Source organism: Scyliorhinus torazame, chromosome 5 (genome assembly GCF_047496885.1).
Source record: "Scyliorhinus torazame isolate Kashiwa2021f chromosome 5, sScyTor2.1, whole genome shotgun sequence".
Taxonomy (NCBI): domain Eukaryota; kingdom Metazoa; phylum Chordata; class Chondrichthyes; order Carcharhiniformes; family Scyliorhinidae; genus Scyliorhinus; species Scyliorhinus torazame.
The window spans coordinates 300,417,482-300,434,215 of record NC_092711.1 but is presented as its reverse complement, the minus strand read 5'-3'; the positions used below and the strand labels follow the sequence as shown (position 1 = coordinate 300,434,215).

The window sequence follows — 16,734 nt, the reverse complement described above, 5'->3', positions numbered from 1 at the left end:
GACAAGGAGCACTTCTGCTGAAATAATGTTAAATGATAGTATGCATTGATCAGTACACAGCTGTGCAAAGAACAGACCTTCTTAGCAGATAAGCACAGAGCAAAATTAACAATAGCGCAAATGTATACACAGATATTTGGAGTTTGTGCTCTAATCAGGCTGCATATTTTTAACCACAATCTCAGGTTCATGTGATTAAATTGGAGTGCCACAATTGGTCCAGACTAAATTCAAAATGTCTTCATTTTTTCACTTTATTATAAGCAGGTAAAGCCTCTTAGCCACATAAGCCATTTTCAGAGCAGCTTCTAACAAACATAGTTACTGATAATTCCTTGTGATGCATGATCTACTTCTAAACAATTCATCATTGGAAAAAATTGGTTGCTTAGGCATTGCTGTCAAGATAGTGGCCAACAATGTTAAGAATGCAAAGTAGTGGTGCGTGCTGCTGCATCTGAGTAATTTCCGAGTTGCCGTAAGATAAATCTATTGTGCGACTGCTAAAGCGATCAATTTGTGCGGTCGAGCAATTAACCAAAGATTATACACTTAATAGTGAAATGCCCATATTGCAACAGTAACATTTGCACAATGCATTCTTTTCAATTGGATTTTTTGTTGCTGCAGAGCTTGCTGTGAGAATATTGCAACTCTTCATTTAAAGATGAGTGACTGTAAATATCTTTTTCACATTCTATATTTTAATACACTATGGGGACTGCATTCAATGCACCAGCAGTGCTGGACCTGGTAGTTCGTTCAATAACGCAGTAAAGGACTACATGAGTGTCAGGCGGCATGCAAAATTCACCACCAAGTCTTATTTCTCTGCTGCACAGTGAGTCTCCCATATAATATACATATAATGATAATAGAGATGTGCTTAATAATGGTTAGGTGCAGCAGGAAAGTATCAATGGAATGATGTTATCTCCTCAAGAAAGATCGACAGGGAACATCTAACATGGATACAGCACAATAGCTGTCGAAGTCAGCCTGACCCTCAATTTTATGCATAGAATTCCTTCCATCATTGCTAGCTCTGATGACATACAGAGTTTCAGCAGTTGCAGCCCACAGATGTACCATCAAAATCACAGAAGCATTATTCGGCAGGGCCAGTATTTCATCAGATTGATCGCTGACTAAAGGGAGAAAAGTGAGAGGGAAACAATTTGAAAAACTTGCTGGATTCTCAGATATCTTAAATTAGATTATGAATTGAACCTATTTGAGCAATCTGTGCAATGCTGTGCCTGTAATGAACCAAAAACAGTTTATAGTAGTTCATTACATAACGTATCTGACCACCAGCATAGAATCATGCTGATCAATGCATACTTACCCAGAAGCTTTCATGGTGGCTTCATATTAAGGTTGTCATCTGTAGCACTCTTATTTGAAGGTCAATAAAGAGTGGAAGGATTGCGCCAACAAGATCAAGGTTATCCTATGCAGATCAGGCCCACAATACCTAAGTGCCAACTATGGACAGAGTGCAAGTACATCAAAGCTTATGCTGCAATTAAAATGATGAAATTGGTATCTCAATGCAGTGTTACACATGTTTAGACTGATTGAAAAGAGGCTTATAATATACATTCATCCCCTTCATGACCCAACTCCTCCAATGTTTGAGAAAATAATCTGCATCACTGGTAATTCCACTTTGAAAGGGACTTCAATGTGCAGATCAATGACCAACATGAGAAAACCATGACAGAATAAGAAAGCAAAAATGCCAATGGGCAATTAGTAGCAGACCAGCAATGCAGTAAAGAAGGCGACTGTGCCTTCCAAGGAATGCCATAATTATATTAGTTTTTAATGGGACAACTTCTACCTTCAAAGTAACTGTGCTGAACCCATCTTCTAGTTTCATGTTCAATGGTTCAAATACTAACAATTAGCTTTTTATATTAAGCTCCTGTCTGGCTGTAGTAAGTGACAAATAAATATGCAACTCAACATTCAATTAAATACATCAAATATATGGTAATAATTTCCCGATTATGTAGTTTGAATGTTGACAACTTGAAGCTGAAAATGATGCTCTTCCTTAATACTTCTGTTCCATTTAAGATTATTTAACACAAAACCTATAATTGCTCAGAGGGAAATTTCCTATGGATGCAGTAAGTATGCTGTAGGCAGCAGTGTTTCACTGAATTCAGCCTGGGGTCTACTGGCTAGACCTCCTTGGAATGCGTAATATAAGGGCCCTTCATGTGAATCAGTCAAGAAAGGGCTCTGCTGATTAAGTGATGTTGCCAGTATTAAGCCACTTCATGCCTGGCAAATAATGTACTCCTAAAGGGAGAGTAGCCATCACGGAATGTTTGCCTCGTCTTCCTGACTGCTTTTGGTAAGGTTTGCAGCATCTGGCCTGAAAAACTAACTTTTCTTTGCAATGCCCAATTTTATATGTTTTGCTTAATTTCAGGATCATACCACATTATATTGTAGTTCACAGTTGGTTGGGAGTTCATACTTTCCCTCACTGACTTAAAACAGAAGAAGAATTGTTTGTATAAGCAGCAGGCTTTGTTACTTCAGTAAATCATAACTTACCCTAACCTTTCACCAGCATAGCGAGAGTATGTTTCAGGCCGAATTGTTAACAAAACTGTATCTTCTAACACCACTGTAACATTACAAAATTCCACCTCTGCCTCAGATCATTTGCTGCTGAACCCATGCCGTTGACCATCAGACTTGACTATTCTGATGCAATCCTGACAACTTTCCACTTTCTACCCTCCAGAAACTTGGGTGAGGTCATCCGAAATTCTGCTGCCCATGTCGTAACTGGTTCACCCACCGTCCCTATACTCAATGACCTATATTGGCTCCCGATTAAGCAAGCCTCGATTTTAAACTTCTCATCCTGCTTTTCAAATTTCTCCCCTCATTTTCCTCTTTTGAGACACTCCTGACACTTAAGACAAAAGTATCTTTTGGATCAAACTTTTAGTCACAGGCCCGGATATCTCCTGACATGGTATGTCAAATTTTATTCCATAATATCCCTGTGAAGTTCCTTGGGATATTTTATTATGTTAAGGGTGCTATATAAAAATAAGTTGTCTTGCATATGGATTTATCAATTAAACATCATACTTGGCAATTTCTTGACATTTTGCTACTTGGACATTAGCTATGTCAGTGGTATTAGGAGGTCAGAAGATCACATAAAGGTAGTACACAATTGATCTTCGAGTAGGAATTGCAAAGCAGTGCATTTACGCACTTTCAAGAACTGGATAACATCGAACATTAGTTGCGGGGGATGGGTGGGAGGGTTGGGGGAGGGGGGCTGTGTGTATTAAGGGTGACTATGGGTAATCTCTGATTCCTTTTTGTCATTTGTTTATGTAAACATGTGGGCCAATGTTTGGGGGTTGGTGGGAGGATGGGATCGTTGTTATTGTTATGGGGATTGACATATTTGTTGCTGATTATTGTTTATTGTTGGTGGGTGTAAATTTGGGAGAAAATGTGAAAAAGGAGAATAAAAATATTTAAAAAAAATAAAAAATAAATAAATGGAATTGTTATGGTGGGAATAGATTTCATCCTGTGTCATGATTTGGCTTGTGGAAAAAGTAATGTGTTGACAACTGTATTAAAACAGACACTTGATCATGGTGATCTTAAATGTTTGAAAACTACTGTGGATATAAATGTGAGACACTTATTGCAGATAACAAGAAATGGAAGGTAAACCCGATTAACACAGAAAATCAACTTTTGTGTATGAAAAAGGAGTTTGCGAATAAAACAAGAGAACTAATGAGAACAATTGGGATTCTGTCCACATTTGATTGTGGATTTGGACAGTCAAAACGATAAACTTGAAAAAGCAAACTTGGCAAAGGTTGATCTTCCGTTAAAACTTGGTGAACTTCAAGCATCAGAAGCATTTATGAGGTATCGTGGAAAATGCCTTGAACAAGAAACGGTGGTTCTGGTAAATCTGAATAATTTGTTGAATGCAGAATTTAAAAATCAAAACGAATGAAGTGAGAAGAGCAATGAGATTTGTGAACTTCAAAGCAAACTGGAGGAAGTGAAGAAGGTCGATGGTATAGAGTCTCGCAATTTGAAAGTTCCTCCTGTAAATAAAAACTCATTGTTGAATAGTGATACAGTTGAGCAAAGAACTGACCCAAGTAATGTTACTGATGTATCAAAGTCAGGAATGGACAATAACAAAACTATTGAAGTCCTAGAAAAATGTTCGATGTTATCCAGTTCTTGAAAGTGCGTAAATGCACTGCTTTGCAATTCCTACTCGAAGATCAATTGTGTACTGCCTTTATGTGATCTTCTGACCTCTTAATACCACTGACATAGCTAATGTCCAAGTAGCAAAATGTCAAGTATGATGTTTAATTGATAAATCCATATGCAAGACAACTTATTTTTATATAGCACCCTTAACATAATAAAATATCCCAAGGCACTTCACAGGGATATTATGGAATAAAATTGGAAAGTACAAATTGTCAACCAAAAGTGCTGACATTGCAAAATAATCTTTGAGTTTGATCTTTGGCCAGAGACAATGATTTTAAAATGCTTGTCGGTGATACTACACAAGATAAAGCAGTTGGAAGAAAGGCAGTGAACAATTTGCCAAAGACCATTCAAACTCTACTGAGAACTGGACTGAGATTGTTCAGAAATTGTGCAATAAAGTCAAAGGATTAGTACAAAAAAAAAGCAGGGCAGCCACCTGAAATACTCAATGGACAAATTTACTAATTACAATCATTTATTTCTCTGCTTTGGCATTTGTATACTAGATATGTTTTTTAGCTCAATGCTTGTGCTTTGTGACATCCCTTTTTATCTGCAATACAATTCCTTAAAAATGATTCCGCAGTGAGAAGAATTAGTATGATGGCATGGTGGATTTCAGTGGAAGCTGTTAGGACAAAAGTAGCTCCAGTTTTCTTTTGTTGGCTTTGAAACACCTTCTACTTCCATTGTGTTGGGTGGCTTTGCCTATTTTCTGGCATCTACTGCCATTTGTGCAAGGGCCTTCAAATATTTAGTTTCAGAGACTTTTCTAAGCCCTTAAATAGCTATAACGGTACAGAATATTCTTGATTTCAGTGTTTGAGCCCAGGAGGCAGTTTCCTGCATGGGCTTAGCTTCAAATGGATGCACGAGATCTGAAAACAAATTTTCCACTGTGAATGTCCAAAATTGCAGAATAAGGCACACAACATTACTATGAATGGTAACTGGTATAGTGCAGTGGATAATATTGTGAACAGTGTTTTAGATCACTTGATGCATTGAAGAGATCCTCAAAAAACATGGGCGCGATTCTCCCCTACCCGGCGGGGCGGGGGGTTCCGGCGTAATAGAGTGGTGGGAACCATTCCGGCGTTGGGCTGCCCCAAAGGTGCAGAAGTCTCTGTACCTTTGGGGGCCAGGCCCTCACCTTGAGGGGCTAGGCCCAAGCCGGAGTGGTTTCCGCTCCGCCAGCTGGCGGGAAAGGCCTTTGGCGCCACACCAGCCGGCGCCGAAAGGTCTTCGCCGGGCGACGCATGCGCGGGAGTGTCAGCGGCTGCTGACGTCATCCCCGCGCATGCGCAGGGGAGGGGGTCTCTTCCGCCTCCGCCATAGTGAAGACCATGACGAAGGCGGAAGAAAAAGAGTGTCCCCACGGCACAGGCTTGCCTGCGGATCGGTGGGCCCCGATCACGGACCAGGCCACCGTGGGGGCACCCCCTGGAGCCTGCCCACGCCGCGTTGTCCCGCCATTCAAAAGGTGGTTTAATCCACGCCGGCGGGAGAGGGTTGACAGCGGCGGGACTTTGGCCCATCGCGGACCAGAGAATCACCAGTGGTGTGCCCGCCGACCGCCGCGGTGTGACTCCCGCCCCCACCGACCGGCACGGCACGATTCCCGCCCCCGCCGAATCTCTGGTGGCGGGGAATTCGGGACACGGCGGGGGCAGCCAGCCCGGCCCCGGCGATTCTTCGACCCGGTGGGGTGTCGGAGAATCGCGCCCCATGTTAAATTTGTATCTGGTGCAACTCTCATCTTCACAGATAGGTGTATTTATGTGAACATTGATCTATGTCATTGCCAGTGCCTTGTTCTGGTTTTTGTTAGAGTGGACTCTTCTTTGTGCTTGGTTAGGTCTCCATGTGTTGCAAAGTCAGGCAGCAGACAATGATCATGGAGACCTAATGTATTATGAAGTATTGCTGTGATCTGGCAGCATATTTGAAGTGATGCTAGGATGGCAATTTGTTTTATTAAAAACTCTGGAAGGTACATGGGTGTTTCTGCATTGTTTATGGTGCCATTGACAGGGCTGAATAGGATGGCCTTGGTTTAAGAATGGCAACACTTATTTGATACCAAAGGCAGTCTTATCCTTTCAGACAGTCTGTTTCTCCAAATGAGAATGGCATTGATGAATCCCTTGGAATTTAAACATGGCTGATGTGTGGAAAGCAGGCACTGCCAATCATGATCTGGATTTTCTTATTAATGCAAGAATCATTTAATACATGAATTCCTGATATTACAGATGTCACCTGTGCAAGCTTTGAAGAAACTGGGGACATAAAAATTGAACAAGTAAGTGATCTTAACTGCCACTGGTAATGCATTTCCTGTGCTGAAAATTGTTTGCAGGTATCCTTGTCGCAGATGTTAAAGCATTGAATTGACCTTACACTGACCTGGAGCTTCGCGGGCACTTCATCTTGGCCATAACAGAAACATGGTCTAGTAAATGAATCACATTGAAATAAAACAATACGTTTTTGTGCTACTATTAGGTGTGACAGCCATTAATTTGTGTGTACAGAATAGTATACTGTAAAATAGTTACGCTACTGCACTAATACTCCAAAGACCCAGGGCGGAATTCTCCCCCCCCCCCACGCCGGGTGGGAGAATCGCTGGGGCGCCACGCGAGTCCCGCCACGTCGCCCCGGCACCCGCACGCGATTCTCCCACCCCACCCCCAAATCGACGTGGTGAGAATCACGGCTGGCTGCTGGGAGAATCGGCGCTCGCCGTTTGTAATGGGCGAGCGGTGATTCTCTGGCCCGGGTGGAGTGCCCAACACGACGGCTTCCCGCCGGCGCCGTCCACACCTGGTCGCTGTGGGGGGGGGGGGGGGGGAGAGATTCCTGCACCGGGGGAGTCTTCAAAAGGGGCCTGGCCTGCGTTCGGTGCCCACTAATCGGCGGGCCGGCCTCTCTGAAGGAGGACCTCCTTTCTTCCGCCGCCCCGCAAGATCCATCCAACATCTTCTTGCGGGGCGGCCTCGGGGAGGACGGCAACCGCGCATGCGTGGTTGATGTCATTTACGTGGCGCCGCGTACCCGGAGCGTGTAAATGACGCAACAATGCTACTAGCCCCCCAGGGCGGGAGAATAGGGGGCTGGGAGCGGCCTCCGACGCCGAAGTGAAACACTCCGGTTTTCACTCCGGCGTCGGGACTTAGTCTCCCGATGGGAGAATTGCGCCCACAGAATCATTGGCGCGATTCTCCGGTATCGGCGCGATGTCCGCCGACCGGCGCCAAAAACGGCGCAAATCAGTCCGGCATCGCGCCGCCCCAAAGGTGCGGAATCCTCCGCATCTTGGGGGGCCGAGCCCTAACCTTGACGGGCTAGGCCTGCGCCGGACTGATTTCCGCCCCGCCAGCTGGCGGAAAAGGCCTTTGGTGCCCCGCAAGCTGGCTTGGAAATGACACTGCCGGGCGGCGCATGCGCGGGAGCGTTAGCGGCCGCTCACGGCATCCCCGCGCGTGCACTGTGGAGGGAGTCTCTTCCGCCTCCGCCATGGTGGAGACCGTGGGCCCCGATCGTGTGCCAGGCCACCGTGGGGGCACCCCCCGGGGCCAGATCGTCCCGCGCCCCCCCCCCAGGACCCCGGAGCCCGCCCGCGCTGCCTTGTCCCGCCGGTAAGAGAGGTGGTTTAATCCACGCCGGCGGGACAGGCATTCTAGCTGCGGGACTTCGGCCCATCCGGGCTGGAGAATTGCGGGGGGGGGGGGGGGGGGGGGGCCGCCAACCGGCGCGGTGCGATTCCCAGCCCCGGCGGGGGGTCGGAGAATCTCGCCCTATGAATTCAAATCCCACCAAAATAAAGATATCTGGGATGAATTAGATGTTCTTATTAAAGCACAAGTTGTTTGTTTGATACTTCTATATAGCAAATTGCCTGACATTACAGCTGTCACATACAGACGGGGCTAATAATCCAAAATCGCTACAGCAAGGCAAAATAAGAAAAAAACAAGTACCATGCCCACCATCTACCACCTGTTTCTGGCCCTATTGCAATTATACGCATGGCGGGAGAGCCAATGGGCAGCCCACCAGCCCGTGGCCCTATTGTGGGCTTTAAGTGTTCAGTTAACGGCCATTAAAGGGCCTCATCCAGTTCCTGCTGGTATTATACCTGCGGCAGAGGGGAGGCCGATACTAGCATTTGTTGCACAGGCTGATGTCAGGCAAACGGGGTTGTGAGGGCCTTCCTTTGCAGGCCCCCAGGCCCATTGAAGGCACCACACACTCGCAGTCATTCCCTCCACTTTATCCCTCCCTCCCAGCAACTTTGGCCTCTCAAACCTGGCCGCTCTGCACCGTCCAACTTCTTCCATAGAAGATTCTGCCAATGTAGAATGACTGTTTCTGGGGGGTGGACGATGTGTTGGAATGAGGAATGGCTTTTTCTTGGTATGGACCTCTCAAAATACTCTGCTGGTGGGCAGTCTGTACCATTAGTGTTTACCTACTTTTTTATTCATCCAGCCTTCTAGTCATTGTAGCCTGCTCAACCATTGCCAGTTTTTTGTATTCATATTTCTTTCTTCCTCTGCTCCTAGGTCCTAAGCTTTTCATAACTCTGTATCTTCTAAATGTCTAATAATATTTCAGCTATCTCTCCTGTCTTGCATCCTGTCATAGACCTTCCCTCATCTATGACAGTAAGCGTAAGGAGCTCATGGACCTCTGTCTCACTAAGATTGAGGCCAGCTACCTCTATACTTCCTTGCTTTTGCTACCCCTCCAGGACAAACTTCCTCTAAGATCCCCCTGCCTGGCCCTGAACTAGCATCTTTCCCTAGTCTCTCTCCTATCTCTGCTTTTGCCTTCTTTGAACTCATCTTGTCCATGAGCCACACCTCCTGTTCCCTTGACCCTTTTCTCACTAAAAAGCTAACCACCTCACTATTCATTCTGTTGCCCATGTTAGCTGATTTTGTCAATTGTTGTCTGTCTCCAGATACTGTTACCCTCCCCTTTACTGTCGTCACCCGTTTCTCAAAACACCAACTCTTGATCACACCTTCCTGGCAAACTAGCATCCCATCTGCAACCTCCCTTTACTCTCTTGAGTGTATTGTTGCCTCCCAAATTTATGTTCATCATTCCAGGAATCCATCCAATCTAGTCCACCTTTGCCACAGTACCAAAACAGCACTTTTCAAAGTAAGAAATGACATCCTGTGTGACTGTGACAAAAATAAATTATACCTTCATGCCCTTCTCTACCTGTTTGCAGTCTTTCACCTGCTCATCACTATTGTCCAGCTGGATAGGACTGAATTTACCTGAGTCCACATTTATCTATCTGTTCCCTCACTGTTACTTCTGATATGCAGTCCAAAGATGTGCTGGTTAGGTGGATTGGCCATGATAAATTGCCCTTAGTGTCCAAAATTGCCCTTAGTGTTGGGTGGGGTTACTGGGTTATGGGGATAGGGTGGAGGTGTTGACCTTTGGTAGGGTGCTCTTTCCAAGAGCCGGTGCAGACTCGATGGGCCGAATGGCCTCCTTCTGCACTGTAAATTCTATGATAATCTGAATCAAACTGTTTGTAACCTTGGTGTCTTAATTGACCCCTGGGTGTCTTCTAACCACAGATCTTGGGAAGGTGGTGGCACAACGGTATTGTCACTGGGCTAGTAAACCAGAGACCCAGAGTAATGGCCTAGGACCCAGGTTCAAATCTTGCCAGATGGTGAAATTTGAATTCAATAAAACAAATCTGGAATTAAAACCATTATCGATTGTGGTAAAAAACCCTTTAATTCACTTAAATCCTTTCGAGAAGGAAATCTGCTTACCTGGTCTGGCCTACATGCGATTTTAAATCCACAGCAACATGGTTGGCTCTTAACTGTCCCCTCAAGGGTAATTAGGGATGGGCAGTAAATGCAGGTCCAGCCAGTGAAGCCCACATCCCATGAACAAATAAAGAAAAAAACAACCTGCATCATAACCAAGACTGTCTATTTGCAACTCTGTAACACTGTCCAATTCGGCTCCTGTCTCAGCTGAACTGTTGCTGAAACCCTCAATGCATGTCTTTATTACCTTTGATTTTGACCATTCCAACGCAATCCTGGTCAGTCTACATCATTTAACCTTCTGTAAACTTGAGCTCCTCCAAAACTTTGTTGCTTGTGTTTACTTGACGCCAAGCCCCATTCACCTATCACCCTTGTGCTTGCTGACCTATATTGGCTCCTGGTCAAGCAAACCGGTGGACGTAATTTAATGCCCAAAAGAGAGTTCCATTTTGAGCACGTTTCTCAGATCTGCCCACCATCAAACAGAACTCGTTCTTTTTGGCCTCGGCAAGGAATTCCCTGCCAAGGCTGCACTTATCTCATTTAGCTGGTTAGTGCAGGAAAAGGTCAGGGCACCACTTCTAAATTCCATCCTGATCTCTCGACCCTCCCATCGCAGTCTCTGGACCACCCAAACACCCCAACTTATCTGTTATGGGTCTTCGAGCCCCCCTTCGCCCCATCTCATGAGGGCTGGGCACTCCCGGTTACCATGGCACTGCCAACCTGCAACTGCCAGGGTGCCTGGGTGCCAGTGTCAAGATGCCAGGCTGGTAGTGCCAAGATGGCAGAAGTGCCAGTGTATCACTCTGCTTGGAGTCTGACCACCCGGGTATCTCCGATGTTCTGGGGGATCCACCCAGGTGCCATTACACCTGGCCTACGTTTGTGTGGACCAGTGCTAAATAATGTCATGGCGAGGTCTCCCAGGCACAGGTGTTTGGTCCTGGGCCTTGCGACAATTGGACGGCAACATATTTAAATAAGCCTACTGGTTCACTTAAATATGCAGATCTGGATCTCGTCCAGTGAGGGCAAGATCCAGATTGTGGGGCGTCATTCTCTGACCCCCCGCCGGGTTGGAGAATCGCCGGGGGCAGCCGTGAATCCTGCCCCCGCCGGTTGCCGAAGTCTCCGGTACCGGATATTCGGCGGGGGCCGGAATCGGGCCGCGCCGGTTGGTGGCCCCCCCCCCCCCCCGCTCGATTCTCCAGCCCGGATGGGCCGAAGTCCCGCCGATAAATTGCCTGTCCCGCCGGCGTGGATTAAACCACCTTTTGAACGGCGGGACAAGGCGGCGTGGGCGGGCTCCGGGGTCCTGGGGGGGGGGGCACGGGGCGATCTGGCCCCGGGGGGTGCCCCCACGGTGGCCTGGCCCGCGATCGAGGCCCACCGATCCGCAGGTGGGCCTGTGCCGTGGGGGCACTCTTTCCCTTTCGCCTCCGCCACGGTCTCCACTATGGCGGAGGCGGAAGAGACTCCCTCCACTGCGCATGCGTGGAAAACTGTCAGCGGCCGCTGACGCTCCCGCGCATGCGCCGCCCCGACATGTCATTTCCGCGCCAGCTGGCGGGGCAACAAAGGCCGTTTCCGCCAGCTGGCGGGGCGGAAATTCCTCCGCCATCGGCCTAGCCCCTCAATGTTGGGGCTCGGCCCCCAAAGATGCGGAGCATTCCGCACCTTTGGGGCGGCGCGATGCCCGTCTGATTGGCGCCGTTTTGGGCGCCATGTCGGCGGACATCACGCCGTTTCGGGAGAATTTCGCCCATGAAGTCTCGCAAGATCTTGCCCTCGCTGGACGAGATCCAGATTTACATATTTAAGTGAGCCATTGGGCATCGCGAGGCGGATCTGAGCATTACAAATCTCGCAAAATGTAACAGCCCCATCATGACACCAAATCATAGAATTTACAGTGCAGACGGAGGCCATTCAGCCCATCGAGTCTGCACCGGCCCTTGGAAAGAGCACCCTTCCCAAGCCCACACGTTCACCCTATCTCCGTAACACAGTAACCCCACCCGACCTTTTTTGGACACTAAGGGCAATTTAACATGGCCAATCCACCTAAACTGCACATCTTTGGACTGCGGGAGGAAACCGGAGCACCCGGCGAAAACCCACGCAGACACGAGGAGAACGTGCAGACAGTAACCCAAGCCTGGAATCGAACTTGGGACCCTGGAGCTGTGAAGCAATTGTGCTAACCACTATACTACCATGCTGGGACGTGACGAGGCCTTTCGATCACGCCCTCCATCTTTGTCGTCTCTCTTCAGCCACTTCTTAGAATCTACCTCTTTGACTATGCTTTTGGCTATCATTCTTATCGGGCCTCATGAGATTCAATGTCACATTTTGCTCTGTAACACATCCATGAAGACACTTAGGACATTTTGTTACTTTAAAGGCATTATAGAAAAACAAGTTGTTGTATTTGTTCTTCCTTAAAATTCATTTATGGGATGTGGGCGTCGCTGATTAGGCCAGCATTTATTGCCCATCCCTAGATGCCCTTCAGAAGATGGTGGTGAGTTGCCTTCTTGAACCACTACAGTCCTTCAGGTGTAGGGTACACCCACTGTCCTGTTAGGGAGGGAGATCCAGGATGTTGCCCCAGCGTCAGTGAAGGAGCGGCGATATATTTCCAAGTCAGAGTAGTGAGTGACTTGGAGGGGAACTTCCAGGTAGTGGGGTTGCCAGGTATCTGCTGCTCTTGGCCTTCTCGATGGTAGTGGTCGTGGGTTTGGAAGGAATCTTGGTGAGTTACTGCAGTGCATCTTGTAGATGGTACACATGGCTGCCACTGATCATCGATGGTGGAGGATTTAAATGTTTGTGGAAGGGGGAGCAATCAAGCTGGCTGCTTTGTCCTGGATGGTGTGAGCTTCTTGAGTGTTGCTGGAGCTGCACTCATCCAGGCAAGTGGAGAGTATTCCATTACACTCCGGACTTGTGCTTTGTAGATGGTAGACAGGCTTTGGGGGGGGGGGTCAGGAGATGAGTTACTCACCGTAGGATTCCTAGTATTTGACCTGCCCTGGTAACCACAGCATTAATGTGGCTAGTCCAGTTCAGTTTCTGATCAATGGTAACCCCCCAGGATGTTGATGCTGAGGGATTCAGCAATGGTAATGCCACTGAATGTTAAGGGGCGCTGGTAAGATCCCCTCTTGTAGGAGGTGGTCATTGCCTGGCGCTTGTATGGCACAAATGTAACTTGCCACTTGTCAGCCGAAGCCTGGATATTTTCCAGGTCTTGCTGCATTTGGACATGGACTACTCCATTTGGACATGGACTGCTTCATTGTCCGAGGAGTCACGAATGGGACTGTACATTGTGCAGTCATCCGCAAACATGCCCACTTCTGACCTTATGATGAAAAGGAGGTCATTGATGAAGCAGCTGAAGATGGTTGGGCCGAGGACACTATGCTGAGGAACTCCTGCAGTGATGTCCTGGAGTTGAGATGATTGACCTCCAACCACCACAACCATCTTCCTTTGTGCCAGGTATGACTCCAACCAGCGGAGAGTTTCCCCCCTGATTTCCATTGACTCCAGTTTAGCTTGGGCTCTTTGATGCCATACTCGATCAAATGCTGCCTTAATGTCAAGGGCAGTCACTCTCAACTCACCTCCGGCATTCAGCTCTTTTATCTTTGTTTGAACCAAGGCTATAATGAGGTCTGGGGTTGAGTGACCCTGGCGGAACCCAAACTGAGCATCTGTGAGCAGGTTATTGCTGAGTAAGTGCTGCTTGATAACACTTTACGTCACTTCCGTCACTTTACTGATGATGGAGAGTAGACTGATAGGGTGGTAATTGGCTGGGTTGGATTTATCCTGTTTCTTGTGTACAGGACACACCTGGGCAACTTTCCACATTGCTGGGTAGATGCCAGCTTTGTAGCTGTACTGGAACAGCTTGGTTAGGGGTGAGGCAAGTTATGGAGCACAGGTTTTCTGTACTATTGCTGGAATATTGTCAGGGCCCGTAGCCTTTGCAGTATCCGGTGCCTTCAGCTGTTTCTTGATATCACGTGGAGTGAATCATATTGGCTGAAGACTGACATCTGAGATGCTGGGGAGACCGAGATGGATCATCCATTTGGCACTTCTGGCTGAAGATTGTTGCGAGTGCCTCAGCCTTGTCTTTTGCACAGTAAGAAGTCCTACAACACCTAGTTAAAGATCAACAGGTTTGTTTGGAGACACTGGCTTTCTGAGCTCAGCTCCTTCATCAGGTGAGTGAAGAGGTGGGTTCCACAAACTCATATATAGACAAAATCAAAGTTGCAAGATGTTAGTAAGGAGGACTTTGCAGAGTCGGCAGGGCTGGGTCTGCTGTTGTTGTTTTTGGTGCCCAGTTCGTGCTGGCTGGTCCGTCCAGTTTCATTCCTTTTTTATATTTTTATAGCGGTTGAATACAACTTGGTGTCTTGCTAGGCCATTTCAGAGGGCATTTAAGACCCATTGCTGTGGGTCTGGAGTTACATGTAGGCCAGATTAAGTAAAGATGGCAGATTTCCTTCCCCAAAGGACATTATTGAACTAGATGGGTTTTTACAACAATTGACAATGGTTTCATGGTCATCATTAGACTTTTAATTCCAGGTATTTTAATTGAGTTTAAATTCCATCACCTATTGTGGTGGCATTCGAACCCGAGTCCCCAGATCATTATCCTGGGTCTCTGGATCACTAGTCCAGCGACAATATCACTATGCTACTGCCTCCACCACTTCCCCAGCTCCTTCCCCTTCCAAACTTCTATACTTGCTTAGAATCTGTTGTAGCTCTAAGGTTTTATGGTTCTGTCAAAAGTTTATCAATGTGAAACGTTGGGCAGGAGCTTCTGTCATCGTAGTGGTGTGTTTGGAGCTGAGAAGGGCATTTAATCAGCTGAGCATCGCCTTCTCAACTCCAGCCAGCTGTAAGTTTGGGGTGTGAAGGTCCATGGTTCCTATCCTGCCACCAATTGAATCCCTGAAGCGAACAATCAATGGCCACTTAAGAGCCTCATCTCGTCACCGTTGGTATTAACCCGTTAGCAGGCATGCTTGTCACAATGCAGCATGACAAGTAGACCTGTGAGGGATGCTTGTTGGGTGGCGGAGCCGGGGGTCCCTCCTTCAAATCTACTTGCCTGATTGAGGCACCTGGCATCGGGAAGGGATGGCTCACTGTAACCCACGTGTCCATGCTGCCAATCTTATAATAATAATAATTGTTATTGTCGCAAGTAGACTTACATTAACACTACAATGAAGTTACTGTGAAAAGCCCCTAGTCGCCACATTCAGACGCCTGTTCGGGGACACAAGAAGGAGAATTCAAAATGTCCAATTCACCTAACAGCACATCTTTCGGGACTTGTGGGAGGAACCCGAAGCACCTGGAGGAAACCCCCGCAGACACGGGGAGAACGTGCAGACTCCGCACAGAGCGACCCAAACCTGGGAATCGAACCTGGGACCCTGGTGTTGTGAAACAACAGTGCTAACCACTGTGCTACCATGCCGCCCAATCCCGCATACAATCCCTACCCTGTGACCTCCACTTCACAAAACATTTCCCACCATTACTGATCTCGCTCAGCGAACCTGGGACTTTGGTGTGTGTTTTTCCTGCAGCATCCACAACCTTCCCTGTGACTCTGCAGAGCAAAAGAGCTTCTGATTCACCAGAAGGCCACAGTTTGCGGCACTTCCACCACCAGGGTCTTGATTCCAGGGAAAGGCCTGCCGCTGGGTTTTCCCCAGAGGAGGTAATACATATCTCTCGCCAGCTCTCCAGCCAGCAGGTGAGACCCCCATTGCCTCCACAAGATTCTACCCACTAACTCTCTGTTTCTTCATAAATTTCCAACAGGACAGAAGGAGGCCATTCCGCCCTTCGGATATATACTGACCCTCTGAAAAAGAACACTCCTATGCCCACTCCTCCGCTCTATGCCACCATTCTGCCCCTCTCTCGCCATAGATGATGCCAGACTGAGTGCTTCCAGCACTTTCAGTTTTTACTTCAGATTTTGAATACAGTATTATACAGGTATACAGTATTTTGCTTCTGCATCAAAACATTTCCTGTTTCTCAAAATTTACATTTCCATTTATGTGGACATGACTTCCTTTCCCTTTTGTTCGGTTCCTTTCTAAATGTGGGTCATCTGTAAAATCATTTAAAAAAAAATATTTATAATTTTTGTACCCTATTTGTCTGAAATTATCAGTTTTTCCATTCCACTCATGGGTTTGTTACAAGCACACAAGAAATAGGAGCAGGAGGAAGCCATAAGGCCCGACAAACCTGCTCAGCCATTCAGCAAGATCCTGGCTGATCTTATGCTTCAACTCAATTTTTCGGCCCATTTCCCCTGTCCCTCAATTTCCTGAGACACCAAAATTATGTCTATCCCTGCCTTAAACGTAGTCAATGATGAAGCACCCACAACCCTCTGGGCCAGAGTATTCCAAAGGTTCACAACGCTGAGGTAAATTCTCATCAACTCAGTCCTAAATGATTGGCCTCTTATCCTGTGGCCCTGTGTTTTAAACTCCCCCACTTGTGTGAACAATCTCTCAGCGTCTATCCTCTTCAGAAT

At 47.1% G+C, this 16,734-nt stretch overlaps 1 protein-coding gene across 4 annotated transcripts in view; it reads right to left on the bottom strand.

The window, feature by feature from the left end:
• ar (androgen receptor) overlaps positions 1-16,734 on the bottom strand; it is a 549,391-nt gene that overhangs the window by 146,320 nt on the left and 386,337 nt on the right. Inside the window, exon 5 of one of the 4 annotated variants that reach the window (XM_072505808.1) lies at positions 10-1,148. The exons of the other annotated variants lie outside the window; for them this stretch is intronic. Within the exon in view, the coding sequence (XP_072361909.1) occupies positions 931-1,148 (218 nt within the window). The 3' untranslated portion in view covers positions 10-930. Of the gene's footprint in view, positions 1-9; positions 1,149-16,734 lie in introns of those variants that run through there. 4 annotated transcript variants of the gene reach the window in all.